Genomic DNA, 21,256 nt, shown 5'->3' with positions numbered 1-21,256 from the left:
TTGATTTACAATTTCGAATTAATAACTCTAACATTAATTTAGAGTGATAATATCTTTGATTAGGAAGTAAAAATCGATTCAATTTAGACACCCATAAAATCCTACGGGCATGATCTACCTAAAGTTCATTGAATCAAAATTTCTCGTATAAATGAATCAACTTGATTGTTGAAGTCGAATAATTTCGTTGGACCAACTGCTGTTATTTAGTTCCTCGAATAAAAATTTTGTTCAAATCTCAACGAATTGATTCGTTTCTTCGATCGTTTTTGTCTCAACACGAATTTGTTGACCTGCATTAAAACTTTGTTCATTGGAGCGATAACGGAAAAGCTGTTAATATTAAGAAAAAATTAAAATAAATTAAAAAAATAAATAAAACAATTTCGATGACATACAATAAAACTTAAAAAAAGAAAAATCGACCAGTTTGTGAGTTCAGTAAATTTATTTTCATTCAAAAACTGTGACCAACAATCACTTTGACATTCTCGTTCTTCGGGAACGAAAGGTCAAACGAAAATTTGTGAAAAAAAAACGTTCGAACGCTCGTAGACGAATTCGAAGATATTGGCAAATGAAAAGCTCAGCCGGGGTGGGACAGACGAGGAGGAAAGACAATACGTCGTCGTCGCTCGATCCGAGTTTCGAGATTTCTCTCCCCGGCGATCCAAGGTTGGCCATTTGCCTTGGGTAAACTGGCGCCACTATTTCCGTTATTATTATCAGTCGTATATCAAGACGACGAGCACACGTCCGTCGCGACGAGATCGCATGTTTTTCGGGATATACACACGGCCATCTCAAAGTGCCATTTTCTACGAATAACAGCCACTAGAATACTCGACGCATGCCAGTGATTAAAACTCACGAATTTTAGCGCTCCCTGCTCCTGTGTCAAAAACCATTGAGACTTTAGTTATGCTTACGAAACTACAGGAGAACTCGAAAATGCGGTTTCGATTGGAAAAATTGAAGTTCGCTTCGGTTCAGGCGAACGCGGTTGCAAACACGCCTCGCTCCTCAGAACGAAGGACTCGTTTAAGGTAGATCATGCCGGAAGTGCCTAAATTGGGTCAATTTTTACTCCCTAATTGAAGATAAAATCACTCTAAATTAATGTCAGAGTTATTAATTCGAAATTGTAAATCCATTTTTTCAACTTATCTTTCGGCGAACAAAATTACGAGCCATTAATCAATCGGGGATCCATCACTGACCGAACCCCAAATTTTATTCGTCCCTCGCTAAAATACTGTACACTGAGAAAAAAAATTACTAGTACCAATAAAATGTAGTTTTGAAGCGAAAAAATCGTTTATTCCATTATTCGGCAAAACATGTTAGATTGGTTTCCTCATATATTTACTTGGTTAATTTATTTCAGTCAATTTCATAAATTTTTGTTTCAATAACAGTAGTTTCTTTAATCTAACAATTTTTTTTATCAATTATATGTAATATGTAGTTTGAATCAATAACACATTTTGTGATTAAAAACATGCATGTTTTTAAATACAGGAAGCACTTATTCTTTTTATGAACTATGATTTTAACTATATTATATTGTTTAGGTATTTTAACTATATTATGTTATCAATTGCAAAATTATTCTTCACTGCCCGTGATGATGGTCATCACAGTTTATGGTACATTTTTGAAACTGTTTTAATCGAAGAAAAATTCCTACCTGCATGGGGATTTGATACCGATCTACCTACCTACCTACCTACATTTTTCTAAGTACGCACGCTATCCACTAGACTACCACGACATTGTTAGATATAAACTGAAAAAGGAATTATAACGACGCTGAAGTTTGCAACGTTGGAGTCCAACGAAATGAAGGAAAAAAAAACATTCGTAATTCACCAATTTATTTATTTCACGAAGTATCGGTGCAGGTTGAAAAACTACAAATTGCAAATTCGACAGGGAACGAAATTGGAGAATCACTAGAATTATTGGAGAGTTTTTTTTATCATTTCGTTGGACTCCAACGTTGCAAACTTCAGTGTCAAGAATTATATAAGTTGTAAAAAGTATTATTTCCATTATTTATTTGTTGATCCGTGACGATCACTGTTAATTGGAAAACATATTTTCACGGATCTATCACTTCATAATATTAAACTCTTATTTAATAGTAACAATTAGATTAATTATTTTAATAAAAATATTTATAGGAGTAAAATAATGATGAATTTATTGCAAGAAAATAATTTTTTCGATAAAAACAATTTCGTATTGAAGTCGTTTTGTAGATTCAAATAATAATCTAATGTTTTTGATGCGATACATGTAATTAATCCTATCAATAAAAATTTAATCAAATCTATCATGCATCTAATTGATACTATGAAATAAGAGTTTAATATAATGAAGTAATAGATCCGTGAAAATATGTTTTCAAATCAACAGTGATTGGCTTGGTTCAACAAATAAATGATCGAAACAATACATTGATTTAATAAGTAAATACATGTTTTCAAATTCAATAATTTTTTCTCTCAGTGTAGTTTTTTATGTAAAAATTCGCTTTACAGAGCGCAAAGGGAAATGGATGAAGGAAAAAGTGTTAATAAAAAGACAAAAGGCCGTGACAGGAATGGGCCAAGCCAAGAAGAAACAAAATGCCGAAATAAGCAAATGTCAGTTTACGAGTGCTCGTTACCAATTTCGTTCAATCTTTAACGTAATGTATTTTTATTACTAACAAGACAATCGTCTCGAATTTTTTCCCAGACCTTCGTTAAATACTTCATTGTTGTTGTGTACTTTTTTCATAAACTTCGTAAGAAGCGTTCATTCGTTATGTGGAAAGATAAACGATTTTTTGGGCATGGTCCCTATAAACTTGTGTATTTTTCTTCATATTTAAGGACGTTTATTAAAATAACCGATAAGACGCAGCCTTAAATATTTGTTACGCGTGTCAGTCGACTGCGCATTTAAACTCTGTGTAAATTTCAAGATTTTCTTGAGAAAGTCGTTTCGTGCATGAACTACCTTAAGGGCCCGAGCCGATAATTCTGTTCGGGAAGTTTCAAAGGAATCGAGAATCCTCAAAAGTCATGAACCAGGGCAATCTCCAAATACTGGAAGCCCCGATGATGAAAGAGCTCGAGAAAGTGCAAATTGAAAAAACAGCAAAGAACCTGGAGCTTTCCAATCATTCTGAATTTTATATTCGATTCTCAGTCTTCGTGGAATCGATTATCACGAACGAGGATCGAATCGAGCCTCGTTAATTAAATGTTCGTCGTTCCACACCCAACTCGTTAAAAGAGTGAACGAAGAACGGACGTTTTGAGAAAATCGTATACCGAGAAAAAAGTTGGGCACAGAGGGACCTGAAGCCGTTGGAATTGAGTCAGCGAAAAAGAATGCTCGCAGCAAGAATAAAAAAAAGCTTGATAATCCCTGGCGGAACATGAGGACCGAAAATCCAATGTTTTTCCAGGTCTAATTTGCCTCGAAGAGGTTCAATCGGTTCGATTGGACTCGAGTCATTCAAGCTCCAAGTTCCGAGGCTGGTTTTAATGGTTTTTAAACAAAAATTCGAAAAAAATAGCAAAACAAAATGAATTTGTCGTTTCATCCGTAAATTCTCGACAGCCGAACAGAGCAAAGCCCAATTTCGTGTTTTCTTTCTCTACGATTCTCCGCGAGTGAGATTTCGCTGTGTCGATTGGAATATTTCCGCATGGCTAAATCCGCGTGGAATTTAAATTGGAAGAGGCACGTCCTCAATCGTACGATAATTTAATCGATGAGTAAACTTCCCTCCCCCTCGTAGGAAGAGCTCGAAGACAAAAGAACAGGAAGAGGAAGTCGGAGTGTCTTCGAAGCGCAGAAAGTTTGAGGACAAATCGACCAGGAAAGTGTGCGCTCCTCGTAGACGGTCTCGAGATACCTTAACTATAACTGCGCGTAAATGAGAGAATTTGTGAAGAGAAACTTCACTCTCGTTACAATAAGATGGCAAAGTACAATCCGAGCATGGATGTATGTTGGGGGATATATAATAATAGTATTAGGACGGGTCGCGAGGCGCCTTGGCGTTCACGAGAGAGCGTTTCGGGAGCCCGGTGAGTAGTAAAGCCCCGAGAGACAGGGCGACACACGATGCCGAAAATAAACCTCGAAGCATATTTCTCTATCTCCCTTCCTCAGCATCCTCTTTCATTTTCTTTCCACTCTTTTCTCTCTTTCTCTCTCGTCTCTTCATCTTCACGTCCGATTCGTGATCGGTCGTCGCGGTGTCCTGGCCTAGCACCGCACGTCATACTCTCGCCCCCGAACCAAAAAATAAGAGCCAGACAGAAAAAAATCATGCTCGAATTCCAATCTGCAAATGTACCGGGATTAATTCTGCAACGAGACATTTTTTTCTCGACAATTTTACGACCACTCCATTTCCTTCATTAACAATCTTCGTTCCCTCACTGATCGAAACGAATTTTTACTCCGATACGAAAAACGAAGGTTTCTTCGTTGCCTCTGAAGTTCAGTTTCTTTGTTAGCCTCACTCGAGGGGGAAACAAATATTTTTCTTCTCAAACAAATGCTTGGAAAAAAAGATTCAAAGTATGTCATTAAAAAAGTCCATTTGCATATTATTTGATTTTTTTAAATGGGTTATTATTAGTTTGCAAGTAAATTTTTATTTGATAAATGAATTTTCAGTTTAGAAAATTCAGAATTATTCCGGACTCGGCTGATTGTCGTTCCACTTCCGTGACTCTTGCTTTTCACTATTTCACTTTTTCTAATGAAATTATATTTTTTTCATTTCAGATAACCCATCAAAATGGTTGTGGGCGAGGCGAGTATACACAATATTATGGGAGGTATGGAGAGCACAGGAGGTGTGCGTCTCCACAATCACAAGAGAAAACTAAAACAAAGGTACGAAAGTTTTCCTAGTTATACGAAAAAACTGGAAAATAAGAAAAATGAGGATTGACAGTAAAGAAATAACGATTGTGAAGTGTTTGTTGCGTCCATTTGGATTGAAATCTCGTTCGATCTGTGTCCTGATTGAGTAATTTATGTGAGATGACATTTGTACCGAATACTTTGCCAAGATCGTTAGTCAAAACTGTTAAACGTTGGCAAGCCGGCCAGATTTTTTGGAGGAACTGAATCGCAGCATCCTCATTCTTATGCCGACTTTTCTTCTGACCCTTAAAATCAATGAATTCGATGGCTACTGTTCATTTATTAATTCTGACAATTTTTTGACAGGTTCGACATAATAAAGAAACTGGGACAAGGAACGTACGGCAAAGTCCAATTAGGAATCAATAAAGAGACTGGACAGGAAGTTGCCATAAAAACGATTAAGAAATGCAAAATTGAAACTGAGGCCGATCTCATAAGGATAAGACGAGAGATTCAAATCATGTCCAGTGTTCAACATCCAAATATTATTCACATTTATGAAGGTCAGTCACAAGCATTTTTCTACCAAAGGTCATGAAGACAAATAAATTCAATCATTCATTAAAATTTTCTCGTTCATTTGTTTGCAGTTTTCGAGAACAAGGAGAAAATGGTCCTCGTGATGGAATACGCAGCCGGGGGCGAGCTGTACGATTACCTGAGTGAGAGGAAAGTGCTTTCTGAGCAGGAAGCTCGCAGGATATTTCGGCAGATATCGATAGCAGTTTTTTACTGTCACAAACACAAGATTTGTCATCGTGATTTGAAGCTCGAAAATATACTGCTGGACCAAATCGGTAACGCGAAAATAGCCGATTTCGGCTTATCCAATGTTTTCGACGAGCAGCGCCTGCTCAACACGTTTTGCGGCAGCCCGCTTTACGCTAGTCCTGAGATTGTCAAGGGCACACCTTACCATGGTCCTGAAGTCGATTGCTGGAGCTTGGGAGTTCTGCTGTACACTCTCGTTTACGGTGCGATGCCATTCGATGGCTCCAATTTCAAGAGACTCACCAGACAAATCTCTCAATCGGATTATTTTGAACCTAAAAATCCATCGCGTAAGTAGGATCACAGAATTTTATCCTGTCCATCGTATTCGCGATTAATCGAGGCAGTCATCTGGTTCTGGCTCGGAAGCATCTGTAAAAATATTTCCCATCGGGTAAAGAATAATTTCAATGTTCCTATCGCGAGCTCACAATGAAATAGAAAAATTGTGCGATCGCGAGTGACCTCAGTATTTACCGCGAGGGTCGAAAGTTTTAGAAAATATTATTCGACGAGTCAGTTATTGGAAAGAAAAGGAATCGATTTTTCTAACCCTTCAAACTGAATGGCTGCCTGAATTTTTTTATTTATCTAAACTCATTGCGTTATTCGATTATTAATTTCATGGACTTGAAAAAATTTGAATACATTGAATATAATTTGATGAAAATTGAACGGAAAAATTGCAGCGGCGTCGCCACTTATAAAGGACATGTTAACTAAATGTCCGGCTCGAAGATCCGACATAGAAAAGATTTGTTCCCACTGGTGGGTGAACGAGGGCTACGAACAAAATTGTCTGGACATAGCCGAAGATTTGGCGGCCCAAACGCCGGTGCGTCTCGATCTATTATTGTCATTGGTGCCACAGTCGGCAAGCGCTGACAAATTAGTCGTTGGTGACCAACGACCAACCGGAGAAGTCGTGACCGACATGTCTTCCGAGACACTGGTGCCTACGAGGTGTCACTCAGTCGGCAGTTTGATGGAACTCGATCGCAACAATTCAGACAGGAGAGTACGTGAAATGGTCGAAGAAGAACCACGCGGGGCCTCGGCGACTGGGGACTCCAAAAGGAAACTAGAGAACACTCCCTCGATGGACGAAACCGCTGGCCTCGAAGCCGGCGCCAAGAGGAAAGAACGCATGAGGAAAAAGGACAAAAATGACGAGACAAGGCCTCATAGATTTACTTCAAATAGGTGATTTTTTATTATCTTTTCAAGATATTTTTACTCGCGTAGCAGACCTGGAAAAGAAATCTTGTCAAATCAGAATTTTCCCACTTTTCTTTCAAAATAAAAAAGAATCCAGATGTAAATAAATGAAAAAATCTGGATTTTTTGCCAAACCTTACTCAATGCCTTCTTTGATACAAATGTATGAGGTTGGAAAATTTTTCGATAGGACTTTAATCTCTTTGTTTTAACGGCGACCTTGAAATATAAAAAACGTTGTTTATGAGTCAATTCCTTCGATTTTCTATCGAAGATAAAACCTGAGAATTGAAGAAAATATTTAACGATGATTAATTGACTATATCCCGAATGATTCCGAATTTTTTGAGCCAGCTTGTCATTGGGGTTTTTGTGAATTCACAGACATCACTCAGCTCCGATAGCTCATCCAATAACCGAGGAGGCAATGGAAGTCGACCCAAGTGTCATGGACAACGTCTCGGCGAAGCCGCTGCTGGATCTTCGCAACGACGAGACAGCGAGTGCCTGTCTTGAGTTAATAAAGGAATCGCTCTCGAAGTCGCCGAGCAAAGAGAGAAGCAAAACTCCGGTAGCGATACCGGATAAACCGTCACCAATGGCGTGTGAAAATGTTCAAGACGTGAACGAAAATGTGAACGATGTGAAACCGTTAGGTAACAAACTCGCTGGAGTACAGGACAAGTCTCCGGAGCCATCGAAACGGAAGGTCCCTGAAGAAGGCGCGAACAAGGTTAAGAATGAAATAACATCGAAGAAAGAAGCTGAAATTGAGGAAAAAATCATGAACGCTCCTGCACAAGTGCCAAACAAGGAAGAAAATCATGAATTAGAGAAGGGGCAAAACGAAAAAGTTCCTATTCCCCAAGAAAACGAGTCAGCGGAAAGTCCGAATGTTAAAGATGTGAAAAAGCTGAAGCAAAAAGCTCTCAGTCTCGATTCTGAGGTATCGAACGAAGCCGCAGTTCCACCGTCCAAACCGACTGAGAGAAGACGATCGAAAATCTTTGAGACTGCTGAGAAATTCAATCAGTTAGCAGCAGGTGTCGAAAGTGAGAAACCCAAAAAGATTTTCATACCCGGTGTCAACGTCGGTGGAGCTAAACGCGCTTTCGAAAGAAAAGCTAGTCTATCCTCGATCGTTCCTCCACAAACGGTCAAGCAAAGCGCCTCCAAAGTCATAATTGATGTGCCAAACGATACCAAGAACGAGAAACTCGAGGATAAACCAAATACTGTGATGAAAACGAGTCAAGAGGTCAAAGACGAAAGTCTCAAGCGCGAGGAAGAGAAAAAGCGAGCTGTCGATATCATAACGGGGGCTCTTGGAAAGCCACCGGTTCAAAAGAAACTCAACGGTTCCCCACCGATAACACCGCAGAGCCCCGAATCTAAAAAATTAGGATTGAAAATACAGGTTGGACCCAATGACGTCAGATCAGCGACCGTATCTGTCTCCACACCGGTCGATACGAAATTTCCATTCGAAACAAAACCAGTGCCTTACGAGATATCGGTAATTATGAAAATTCATTTCAATTCAATTTCTTTCTAGAACGATCAAGCTTTCGATCGTTTTGCAGGTTCCGTTCGAACCCTTCAGATCCTTGAGATCAAATGTCAAAATCGAAGCTTCGATCATTCTGGCGCATCAGAAACTTTGACATGAAATGATAAAATTATCAGAAAATTTTTAACGGGTCACTTATGAATCAAACGACATTTTTTCTTCATTTCCCTTCGGACCCAGTTAGGTTTGGCCTTTGAATCTAAAAAATTCGACCATCATTTGCGTGTATTTTCAGGTACCCAACTCCCCCGAATCTCAGAGCTTCGATAGCTCATACACGGATGAACCAACGGTGTCAAGTAAAATGGAGATAACATTGAAGAGTGCAACTTTACCGAGACAGCGGAAAACGAGTAAAGCCGAGATTACTCTCTCTGGAATAAAGTCACCGGAGAGTGGTGCGTTCAAAAGTGAAGTGGAAGCGAAGATTGACGCTTTTCATCCGCAAAAATTACGAACTCAGAGATCCGAAGTGGCTTTCCCAGTCGCGGCTGTCGTTCCCCAAGCCAATCGAAGTTCCAGCCTCGAACCTGAAAGCGCAGCAAAAATGGTGCCCAAAGAAAGAATTATACCGATTCAGGTAAATTGCTGGAAGGTCAACGGTAATTTACGATAATAAAGACGTTAGACTTGATTTTACGAAAGCTTGATGACGCTTTATCCATTAAAAACGGTTTTCAATCATTTTATCTTCCTCTTCCACTTCAAGGTCGAAGCGGATCATCAGCAACAACGACAAACCTCAACTCCACCACCAAAGCCACCGATGCCACAACGTTCGATGTCACAACGATCGAATTCTCTGTCGCGGCAATCCACAGCTGATTCGGACACTGACAGCGCTCTAGGCTCGACGATCGGCCCTGAGCCGATTCGTAAAAGTCCTCGAGAGTACATTATACCGATAGCTGTTGAAGGCGGCGGTTACGTAACCCCGAGATCCGGCAGTGTTGAACCGGAGAGCAAAAACAGTACTCCAACTAGTATAAACCCACCGAGATCGAGATTCGGTCGGCCGAGACGCATGAGCTCATTGCTCTCTGATGCTAGCGAGGACGAATCGCCGTTTTCAACACTGCACAGGTACAAATTAACCGAAATTCTCTGTATTAAATTCGTTTCATTCAAATTATTTCAAATCATGATTACGATTTATCTCTCAACCCGTGAACGGGGGTCGTTTTCGTCCGACGAATGTGGCAGAATGTGGCTCGACATTGGATGAAAAAAAATGATTAAAAATAAGAAAAATATTCTCGCTTTAAAAATACAGTCTGAAGATCGATCATGAATATTTTTCATATTTTTCCATTGATAATTGCGAGTGTGGTGATAGCGCGAAAATTCCGTTCATGGATTGAGGGTTATTTTCGACGATTAGCAAATAATTCAACCCTCCTCCGGACTGCATTTTCTCTCAGTCTTTGAACTTGAATGGTTTCCTTTTCACCACGAAGTTTATTCGAAAATGTACTGGACCGTATGATCCAAGCGGTTCTAATAATCGTTTCAACATTACAAAAAATATTTGCATCTCCCATTTGTTCACAATTATTCGTGAAAATAGAGGCAATTTCATCCCAGTAAGAAATTCAGCGACCAGTACATTTTGGATTTCGAAACTTATTCAAATCGCATTTATTTAGCGTTTCATTAATTTATGTGGAATCGTAATATTCTTAGGGATAGCGACGATCTGCTTCAGAGGCATATGCATAGATTGCGAAGTTCAAGACCGACGAGACAACCGCCCGAGCATGCCGACAGTCTGTCGTCGGGTGAGGATGACGATGACGACGGTTTCGAGCTCCTGACAGCCGAGAATTTATTCTCGACGTTGCTGTCGCGAGTGAGAAGTCTTACCCAAAGATTGAACGTTGACGATAATAGGGGTAGCGGCTTTCCTAGCAGTAGATTGCTCGGTAGACTCGGTTCGAACTCGTCCCAAGGATTTTGGGGGCTGCACGAACCGCTCTCCAGGTAATTAAACGTGATTCATTGAAGAAAACAAAAAGTAAAAGATTACCTTGAATTCTCACACGTGACTTTCATCTGAGTTTTACGAAAAGTAATTCGAATTTGTTATTGCAACGTTTCTAAAGTCGTTCGCTTGTTTGTGCAAGCTACGAGAGCTACTTTGAAACACAGACGATTACAACGTGAGTTTAATTATGAAAAAAAACTTTTTTTTTTCACTTTTTAATAAGCCTGGGAATATAAACCGTTGACTTTTAATTTATTCATTACAAATAAGCTTGGGATCTTTTCTATTTTGAAAGCTTCGTACTCTTACTTTCACTTTTATTGTTTTTTTTATCACCGAACTCTGATAATCGGGCTCTCCCAAACGCCCTAAATTCCTCTCTTTCGCTCCTGACCATCTTCGGTGAATAAAACTCACGAATTCACTCTCCAAAGTCGTTCGAACTCTACTTTTATATTTTTCTACCAAAAATACATTAATTCACAATACACAAAAAGCACTTCAAGCACCTCGAATGAGTGTAGAAGCAATAATGTTAGAGGGTATTTGTCGAGGCATTATTCGTAGAATTTCCCGTCACGCAATCGCACGTGCTCGTAGTAAAAAAATGTACACTTTCTTTTTGACTTTTTTTAAGCTGTTACGAGAATGAATAGGACGAAATGATCGTCTCGCTTCGAAAACTGGAGAAAAAGCTTTCGAAACTATTTTGAAAGCCTCGATTACTTATTATTCTCTTATTAATGTGTTTCTCGTTTTTGTCGTGGTAACAGGCGACTATCAGAGTCTCCATTTAGGCGCTCGATGAGCCGGGATACCGATTGTTTTGGGAAACGAGATTCGGCAGTTCCGTCAAATTCTGGAACGCCCAGCAGTCCCGGAACGAGAAGCACACCATCGCGCGAGAGCATTTTCGAAATGGGAAGCAGCAATACATTGCCGCGAGGTAAGAGCGTGCAACGTGAATTCGGTACAATTTACCGTGGAACCGAGCACTTGTAAACGGAAACAAAATAAAAGAAAAAGTAGAGAACGCATTGCATCACCATTTCGAGGTATCAAAAAAATGTTCGTAAACACGAAACTGCCAATTACATTTGCCCATACAAACGAGAGAATCATTTGAAAGCTAATAATCGAGGATCCACTGTGAAGTGTGACAAAATATACCACGGACTTGATGTTGTTATTGTGTTGAGACACGCATTCGCAGAAGCTTAGATTATTTAGGCCCGTAGTAGTTTGCAGAAATGTTCATAATTGGAATTAAGAACACTCGTTTTTGATGATTAAACAGCACAATCGAGCACAATTCTTGTGAAAAAAATTCAGTCTTTATCTTTGAATCCAACAAACCGATTCGACATCATTTTAAATGAATAAAAGAGGAAAGTTTCAATTTATTTTTACACGAAACCAGCTGCATTCGAGCAGCATTCCGTTTCCACGTTCATCAAATCATTTTCAATGATTCTTAATTCGCATTGTGTTCATTCTCTGGTAGTTCAAAGCTTTGGCAAACTTATTTAATTTTATAATACATGTAAACTACTACCGTGCTAGTACTGTATTTTTTATTTTTTATTTTTTTTCATCTTCCAACTTATATTTAAAAGTGACAAAACGATGAGAAAGAGAGAGAGAGAGAGAAGGAGAGCATAGATCGAGCAAGCTTCTGCCTTGTCGTGAGATATCTCACGGTGTTTTATCATCGTTTCGGATGATAAAGTGCCGAATTGAAATTCGGTATGCATTTCCTAGTACCTATAGCTGTTGTCGAGTCGTTGATAGACAAAGCACATATTATCTGTTACTTTTAGTGGTTTACCTCATTCCATTATTTTCTTTATTTTACATTGTTTTTTTTTTTTTTAATGTTCATTTCTCTTCGATAATTTGTTATATTATCGTTCATCCTTTTTCCCTTAGAATTTCGTGTAGTATCATCTCATCCTTCACTCGAATTCATTGCCTGACCGATGTTTTTGCCAATTCTTTGTTTCTTCTTCGTCTTATTTCACTGTACTAACGCATCACTGGTTTAACGTTGCATTTTTAATGATTCACTGTCTGGCACAGGTGGGTTCGAAAATTCGATGAATCTTTTCGTAATACATCTATCCGCCACAAGTTGCATTTACTTTTGTCCTCATTCACTCTATTTCCATCCATTTATATAATCCCATAATTGATCGAACGAGCAATTTCACAATCCCTTACGTAGAACAGTGAATTTTATTTTTTGTTTCAATGCATGAATGCACGTTGCATTTATTTATTTTGTAAACGAAGGAAAGAAAAACAAAAATCAAGAGCTTGTTGAATACCACTTAGAAATCAAGTAAAATAATCATACGTTTAAGTGAATTAGAATGAATATGAAAATAGTGATATAAAAGCATCCCCTGTTATGATACAGTGAGAACACACACATCCCTAGAAAGGCTAGTAATTACGAAGTAATACGATGTTTCATTACACACAATGCAAGCTTACCTTGCCTGACTTAGAACCTTGTTAGACACAGACTTACACGCTGCAATGTCGTTACATTTTCTTATTTTTTTTTTTTTTTTATATATTTTTTTCTACATATTTATTGACGATCCTTTAACAGAGCAAGTAGCGATTTTCCTATTTCATCACCCAATGATTGAACCAGAAGAGAATTTTTTTTTTTTTTTTTAATACTTTTTTTTCGAGCATGAACCGAGCACACGTCCATATACAAAAATGCAGCAAATTACTCATGTCCACTTGTATCTATATGTATATATACGAATGTACGAAAAAATATAAAAACTCAAACGGTGTATATATACGTATAAATATGTGAATTACGAACGAACAAAAAACCACCTTGAAAGATGAAATGAAATATTCTCAAGTCTATCGTCGACTCCTCAATCAGTGAATATATAAAATTAATGCAATTGTTATTCGCTGACTGTTATTCGACGAACAATATTTTCGGTAAATCAATCGTTGCTTTTTATACTCAATCGATTATGCTTTGCCACCTTGAGAGATTTTAAAATCCAATTGCAAGCTTTAGTCTCATTCCAATTGCCTCGTAACGATTGAACTGGAGCAGGGCCTTCGTGAATCCACATAATTTTAATGGTGTTCGAGAATAATTTTTTTTAGACGAACAGACAAATGACGAAGCTCCGATTTTCACTAATATTCCTATGAAAAATGATGATTATGACATAAAAGTTTTAGTTGACAGAAACATTTTTCAAATAAATTTGCTGTACACTTTCTTTTCATTGTATTATTTGAAGGATTCGACAGTGACAAAAATGTTGAAAATTTTCGTTTGGAAAGTGAATTTTTATTTTTTGTCTTTTTCGCGAGGACACTCGCGACGAAGGTTGGAAGAGAAAATGGAATTTTTTAGTACTCTTTGTATCGTTACCGTCACAGTCTGAAACGAATATTCGAGAGAAGTGAGAATAAGAAGGCTCTGCATTTCCGTTGATATTTCCTCAGGCAAAATGTCTAGACTAACAGAAATGATGAACAGAGAAAAAAGAAACGTAACTCAGAGAAAAAAGCGAGTAATAAAATCGCGGACTACCGAAAATATTATTCCCGAAAAAAAAGTCGTCAGCGGCCAAAATGTGGCTGACGTTTATCATTTACGGTCTTTTTTATGACGGTTGTTGCAGCGACCGTGCGAGTGACTCTCCGTAGGCGGGCCGACGGTAATCCCCAGTAGAGCAAAAAAAACCAAGTTAGGTACTATACTATACCTAATTTAGTGCACAGAAAAACAACAAAAACTGTTCGCATAATAGTCATTTTTTATACGAGGCCATATAACGTCATACGATTCATCACACGTGCATCAACTTCTCATTTGTTTCTTTTTTTTCCCTCGATTACTCGAATGAGATAAATAATCAAATAATTGCTCATGCGTATACTTAGTAACCGTTATTTTTCGACTCGTCGTCTGCTGTTACTTTTATTTTGCAAATATTAAGGTCGACGAGGAGCGTACGAGCGAAGTGTGCTAAAAAAACAAACAGTCAATCGTGAAAATAAAGACACGTTGTACCATGTATTATCCACGTGAAGAAAAAAATTAATAAAACTTCAAAAAAAAAATGGCCAATTTGATGGAAGTTCGCAAAACGAGAGATAAATACGCTAACACCGCTATTATAAAATTTAAAAAAAAAAAAAAACCACCAATAAACGAAGTGTGAACTATGGATACTAGTAGTAATTTCACGTTGACGAGATTTTTTCTTTTCTTTTTTTTTTTTTGTTTTTTTTTGTTTGTTTCTTTTTCATTTGAGCAACGTGGTAGCTGAAAGTATGATTTATTCGACAGGAACAAAATCAAAAGACCCTGAGTCACATTTTTTTTTATACATGACAATTGTGACGCGAGTGTGTCCAATAATTATTGCCGATTGCGGTGATTTTTCTCCGTAAATCAAAGTGATATGAATCTATAAATCGACACTGACGAACAATCTCACACGAAAATTCATTAATTTGTAATATTAATGAAAATTAATACATACACACATATATTTACACGAATATATATTTATACTCGATAAAAGGATAACCTCGTAGCTGTGTTATCATGAGGAATGAGACGTCTAAGCTGAAGGACTTGAGAGAGAAAAAATAAGGGGAAAGAATTCTAATGATTTTAGAATAAATCATACTGAGCCTGCTCAAAAATGCTGTTTTGTATATAAGCTAATCGTTGCGATGTGTCATAAAAAAAAAAAGTAACTCTGTTATATGACAATTTTTGTATATGACGACGTTAGTGAGATTTCGAGAACGAAAGAATGAGAGAGAGAGAGAGCAAGAGACAAAATGGCTGACGAGAAGAATGGAAAGAAAAGTGAGAGAGCGAAAAATGGGTTTTAAATTTTTTATAACGAAAGAGGAACGACACTAACCCACGTTGACCATTAAATGGCTGAGATTTGTTGTGTTTTTGAAGAGTTTAAATAACCGTTTTGTTTTATCTTGTTTTTATTCACTGTTTTTGGAATGCTTTTTCTGTTTATGCTACCACTGTATCTTTTTGTTTAATACTTGCTACATATATACGTACGTACATACTATAGAAATATACATAAATATTATACATCGTCCTCACGACGAAGCCACGTTTGATAAAGGGTTTACTCATTTAATATCTTACTACACAGAAACACGTTTTAGTGGATTGATTTTTTTTCATTTTTTCATTCTTTCTCTTCATCATTAAAACCAAAATGACTAGTCTCGTTTTCATCGAAGCATGCTGCAGCTACTATCAATATACGTATATCGAAAGAATTCAATTTAAACGACAAAAAACATACGAATAATATTTGTAACGTAATTGTTAAATGAGTGTACCTCTCTAATCAGCAGCAATGCGAACCGGAGACCCGATCTACATTATCGCAGGGAAAAATGTTGAATTTAGTATCCGGATATTGAGAATTATAACTTGCTTTTTTTAATCTTACTTCTGACGTGATCAATTTCTCCACTGGTTTCGAGTAACTCGTAAACAGACTCGGAAATTTGTAATATTTTATTGACAATGAGCATGGAGATGAAAAAGGAGGGTCCCGAAGGATAAATTTCTAATCGTTCGGGAGGAAACTTGGAGTTTTTCAAACGAGAGTAACCGAAAATGATAAATTGCTGTTGTTTTGTTATTTGATTATTTGTCGATTGATAATCACAGGAAGAAGGAATGAAAATAATAATTTATACTCGAAAGAAAGCTGAAATAACATTTTTTGTGTATGTCGAATAATAAAGGAGTGTCAATACTGAAAAAAAAGGGGAAAAAGGAAGTGGAGTTTTTGTTGAATCTAGAAGGAACTGATTAGCGTAACGGTGACGATAATACACGCAAACGCACACACCCGCACATGCAACGACGCGCAGAGGCTGACCGTTTAATCGTCGCCGCGATCTGCAAAAGACTTTTTTTCTCTCCATTATTTTGCAGATAGAAAAACGCGAGAAGAGACCGAGAGCGAGGATAGCGCGACGGAGAAATTGAGAAAGTGCACGAAGGACTCGCTGGAGCATAATTTTACACCGAGTCTCGCGAGGAGACTGAGCCGACAGTTTATCGAACAGACGAGACAGTCGCTGCCAAGGTCGCCGTCGATACCGCGGGAGAAACTGTTCAGGTCGTCGACCGACGAGAGGGCAAAGGAAAACGGTCCTTACGGCGCCGCCGTCTCCGATCAGACCGAGTACCGGAGTCGGTCTTGCGACCGCGGGGTCAGACGGACCAACAGCCTCCTCGAGAGCAGCGTCGACAGATTCGAGCAGCGCTCTCCGAGGCGAAGCGTCAGCCTCTTCGACGACGAGGACGAGGAGGAGGACGGCTCGCTGCTCGTGTCCGGCTCGTTGCCGCGGCAGGTGATGACACTCGGCAGAAAATACAGAGACCCGAGCAAGTCCGGGTTGGGCAGCTTCCACAGTTACCGGACGGACAAAATCCAGGAGGAGCCGCACGACGAGTTTTCTCACACGCCGAATAATCAAAGCCCCGACGAGTTGAAAGAGGGCGCCCGCTACGACGGGAGCTCGAGGAACAACTCGCGCACGAATCTCCTCGCCGAGAACGGCTCGAGCCTTTCGGCAAGGTCCTGCGAAACTTCGCCCACCGAATCGTCCTCCACCCTCGGCGACTCTGCTCTCTCGACCTACAAGCAGGACTCGTCCTCGCGCGATTTCGAGAGCAGGCTCCTCGCAGCCGAAAATTTGATAAAAGAATCGAAAGCCCGGAACCTCGGAGCTGGCAAATACGACCGGAATTTGTCCTCCAGCTACAAGGACACGGACAAGTGCGACAAGGAACTGCTCGGCTCGATCGTTGACGTCTCCAACAATTACGCCAAGAGGCGAAGCTGCATACCGAGCCTGAGACTGCGCTCCGGTTCCCTCACCCGAGAAGCTCCCTCCACGAGCGAACGGAGGAACACCGTCTCGTGCGCCAAGGACTCCAGCCACTCCGCGACCCCGGAGAGGTCCATACTCAGCAAGTTCTTCAGAGCTGGAAGCACCAACGGAGGCAGCGCAGCCAGGAGCGAAGATTCCAAAGAAAAGTCCCCGAAGTGTAAAGAACCCCGGAGAATCTCGAGGTTCCTGAGACCAGACTTCTTCGACACGCCGAGAGAAGAGAGCCAGTACGTCAAGGACAAAGAAGCCCAAAAGGCGGCTGAAAACGAGCGCAGGAAGTGCCGCTTCACGAGGAAGAAGCCCGAGACGAAGCCCAATTCCGGCGACGAGATGAACAACGAGGAGGAGAAGAAGCCGATCGAGGACGAGGAGAGACCCGAAAAGGAACTGAAGAACGAGGCCAACGCTATGACGCGTGACAAAAGCGACGTTTCGTCGAGCGACAATAAATTCGATACGGAAAACCCGAGTTTGTCGACGAGCGAGCCGAAGACCGAGCGACAAGCCTCCAAGAGCAGCAGCTTCCTCCAATCCCTCGAGAAGAAACTCGACAAATTTCGTTCGAGCGACGACAGCGCCAAACTCGTAAACGGCAACGGTCCCACGAAGGAACGCGCGGCACGGGAAAAGTCTGCACCCCCCGTCGAGACGAGCGAAGACAGTTCCAAGCCGTCCAAACGGCCGACGAGCGTCGAAGACCTGACGCTTCCGGAGCCCAGCGCCGGCGCCTCGAAAAGCCGGGTCTCTTCGGTACTCGGGCTCTTCAAAAACGACTCGACGAAGCTCGGCTCCAACGGCCAACGCGCGCAGAGCACGATACTGAGTAAATTCAAGAAAAATCCTTACAAAGGATCCAGATCCGACGGCGTACTCTCGGGCGATCAGAGTCCCTCGACGAGCAACGGCAGCAAGATCCCCACCAAGTTCGCCAAGCTCGAGGCCAAGACGAAGAAACCGGGAGACAGCAAAAAGTCCCCGGAGAAAACGCTCGAGCCGAAGAAATCCCCGTCGAAAGAAAAAAGTCCGCCCCCGCAGAGGAGCGCTTCGAGAAAGTCGCTGGAGAAACAGTTGAAGGTGACGAAAAAAACGAGTCCGGAAAAAACGGTCGAAGGGAAGCAGGACAAGCCGGAAAAATCAACGAGCTCGAAGGACGAGCTGTCGAGAAAAAACGGCTCGCCCGAAAAGAGCGAGAATAAAATAATGAGCATCGCGAGACTGTCGGGGAGGAAAACGTCGACCGAAAAGATCACCGACAACAAACAGATCGAAGCCAAGAGCAACGAATCCGAGGACAAGAAGCTCATCGTCAAGGCGAAGAAGAACGTCAAGTCGCTGACGAGCCTCGTGAAAAACGGCTCCGTCTCGAAACTCGAGGGCCGAGACAAGCTCGAAGGGCTCGAGAAAAAGGTGAAGAAAGTTGTGAAACCGAAGGAAACTGCGGACAAGGACGCGCCCGATGGGACCAGGAAGAAAAAAGTCGTTCGCGTCGTCAAGAAAACCAGCAAAAGTTCCGACAGCTCGGACAGCAAATCCGAGGAGAAAGAACCGACGAAAAAAACTCTGATGAAAAAACTTACGTCCGTGACGAAAAAAGAGGCGAGCCCTGAAAAATCATCGAAAAAAATAAAAGACAAAAGTCCTGAATCGTCGGTGAAAAAAATGGAGGAAAAGAGCCCCGAAAAAGCGGTGAACTCGGGCAAAGAAAAGAGCCCGGAAAAACAGTGCGGCGTGACCGAAGACGCGATCCCAGAAACGAGAGCGTCATCGAGTCCCGCGAAGAATCCAGAGCCGAAAGTCGCCGCTGAATCTCCGGCGATACCTCGCCAAGAAACCCCACGGCGATCTCCAAAAGGGGAGCTTCCGCTGTCGCCGGAAGCCGTTGCCCCGTCCTCGGATTCATCGGCCCCGAAACAGCCGGACGCAGCGAATGCCGATGCGGATTCGAAGAGTTGTCTCCCGGGGCTGGGCACCGCGAAATCGAACAAAGTCAATCTGAAGCTCGATTTAACAAAAATCCCTCAACACTCGTTCAAGGTCGGAGCGTTGCCGAAGAAAGATTCGCCCAAAGCAGAGTCCACGAATTTCGGGACGATCGTGGCGAAAAGCCCGGCCAGCGAGTCCCCCAAGTCCGTTCAAGTCGAAGCTAAATTGATGGAAAACTTGTCGAAGACGAGTCACCATGCGAGCACAACCGGGGGCAAAATCGCGATTGACAAGCCGCTGCGAGCCAAGGATTTCGAGACTTCGCGGAAGGAAGCGACCAGCCCCGAACCCCCGAAGAATTCAGAGACCCCCTGCGCCCTCGGGAACGGCCCGGGGAACGGCAAAGACCCCCAGGAAGTGAGAGTCGAAGGGAAAGACTCGCTCCCCAAACCTTCGACTCCCTTGGTCAGACCAACGACCCTCCCGCTGGACTCCAAGAGCGCGGACGCCTCGTCTTCCCCTCGAGAAACAGCCTCCGATCACACCGAAGACATGTTTTCCCCCGTGGACGACGCGGAGTCCTTCGACTCGTGGTCCATATGTTCGGCGGACTTGAATCACCATCGCCACGATCTGAACTCGCCGACCTCGCCGACGTACTCGCCCCTGAGCCGGGGCGAGCATCCCGAGTCGATAATCGACAGGATTCGTCGAAAGTCTTTTTACTCTCGATTCAACGAAAGGAAGCGCAAGAGTTCGCTGAACGCCGCGCCGCCGGGAGTCGCGTTGCCGAGTCCTTCGAGCCTCCCCCGGAAGTACAGTTTCACCAGTTCCAGGGACAAACAGGAGTACAGAAAGCCTCGTATCTACGGGGCTTCTTCGAGGAGAAACCCCGAGCGCAGTTACAGTCTTTACAACGAAGAAACGCTCCCAAGTTACAGGAAATCCTCGCTCGAAAGGGAGCGTCATTACAGCGACTCGGTCGCCAACGGAGCGAGCTCATGCGCCGACTCCAAGTCCCCCAACGAGCAGTACAGCAGCTTGAGCTCGTGCTACGACCCGCTGAGACGATATCGCGTCACGCCGAGTCCCGACCCCTTAAATTCTCATCGGAAGTATCAGAGCACCGAGTACGGCCTGGACGACGATGGGGGATCGTACAAAAGTCCGATGTCGCCGACCTTCCACGACAACAATCTCGACCCGTACGCCCCCCGCAGCTCATTGCTCCCCCGGAAATACGGCTCGGTTAGTTCTTGTCCCGAAAGCAAAACTGCCGAGTACTACGAAGAGTTGCTCACTCCTTCTCGCTCGGACTATCTCACGTCGCGAAAAACTCCGGTGCCCAACGATTTCCACTCGAGGCACGAGAACGGTTATCACAACGGGACTCTGGATCCTCATCAAGCGACGAGCGACAAGTGGAAAAATTATTCCGACAAGATCGACCCGCTCGATCTCACCGACGGCAACGATCGACGACTCGATAAATCGATCAGGTAAATATTTTCACGAAACTTGCACGTCGCTCCTCGCCAAAATCATCCTCCCCGCGGGATCCCGGCTCGACGACACTTTCCCCTCTAATTTCTCGACGGAAACGAATTCGGAGAAGAATCCACTTCCCAATGGGATTATTTTCGGTCTCACGAAGCTTTGCAACTCTTTATTATTTGGTTATTCAATCGAACACGTCGTTTTTTAGGAGATATTTTAGACGTGGAAGTGAGTTTGGCTCGAAGAACTTCTACCACATGTAAACAAGCACGATGCAACGATCAATTTCCTGTCAGTTTTATCGTTGCAGGACCAAACGGTCCAACCACCGATACTCTCATTCAAGGTTAGCTCAAATTAACTTACCGGCGAACAACAGGCTGCTGCAGAGT

General features: G+C 41.7%; 1 protein-coding gene across 4 annotated transcripts in view; it reads left to right on the top strand.

The window, feature by feature from the left end:
- The window catches only part of Nuak1 (Nuak family kinase 1), a 35,420-nt gene that overhangs the window by 10,766 nt on the left and 3,398 nt on the right, over positions 1 to 21,256 (top strand). Inside the window, exons 2-13 of one of the 4 annotated variants that reach the window (XR_006261587.1) lie at positions 4,801 to 4,911; positions 5,251 to 5,450; positions 5,538 to 6,008; positions 6,408 to 6,921; positions 7,321 to 8,452; positions 8,742 to 9,086; positions 9,216 to 9,589; positions 10,190 to 10,486; positions 10,609 to 10,665; positions 11,264 to 11,436; positions 16,480 to 20,866; positions 21,073 to 21,210. Coding sequence is in view for 3 of the 4 variants with exons in the window: in XM_043424039.1 (XP_043279974.1) it covers positions 4,814 to 4,911; positions 5,251 to 5,450; positions 5,538 to 6,008; positions 6,408 to 6,921; positions 7,321 to 8,452; positions 8,742 to 9,086; positions 9,216 to 9,589; positions 10,190 to 10,486; positions 10,609 to 10,665; positions 11,264 to 11,436; positions 16,480 to 20,866 (8,048 nt within the window). In the remaining variant the exon portion in view is untranslated. The remainder of the gene's footprint in view (positions 1 to 4,800; positions 4,912 to 5,250; positions 5,451 to 5,537; positions 6,009 to 6,407; positions 6,922 to 7,320; positions 8,453 to 8,741; positions 9,087 to 9,215; positions 9,590 to 10,189; positions 10,487 to 10,608; positions 10,666 to 11,263; positions 11,437 to 16,479; positions 20,867 to 21,072; positions 21,211 to 21,256) is intronic. The other 3 variants (XM_043424047.1, XM_043424039.1, XM_043424061.1) reach the window with 3 other exon arrangements.

The sequence above is a fragment of the Venturia canescens genome, chromosome 1 (assembly GCF_019457755.1).
Source record: "Venturia canescens isolate UGA chromosome 1, ASM1945775v1, whole genome shotgun sequence".
Classification (NCBI taxonomy): Eukaryota; Metazoa; Arthropoda; class Insecta; order Hymenoptera; family Ichneumonidae; genus Venturia; species Venturia canescens.
Note: the sequence above shows the minus strand (reverse complement) of the source record. Positions and strands in the feature narration are given on the sequence as shown.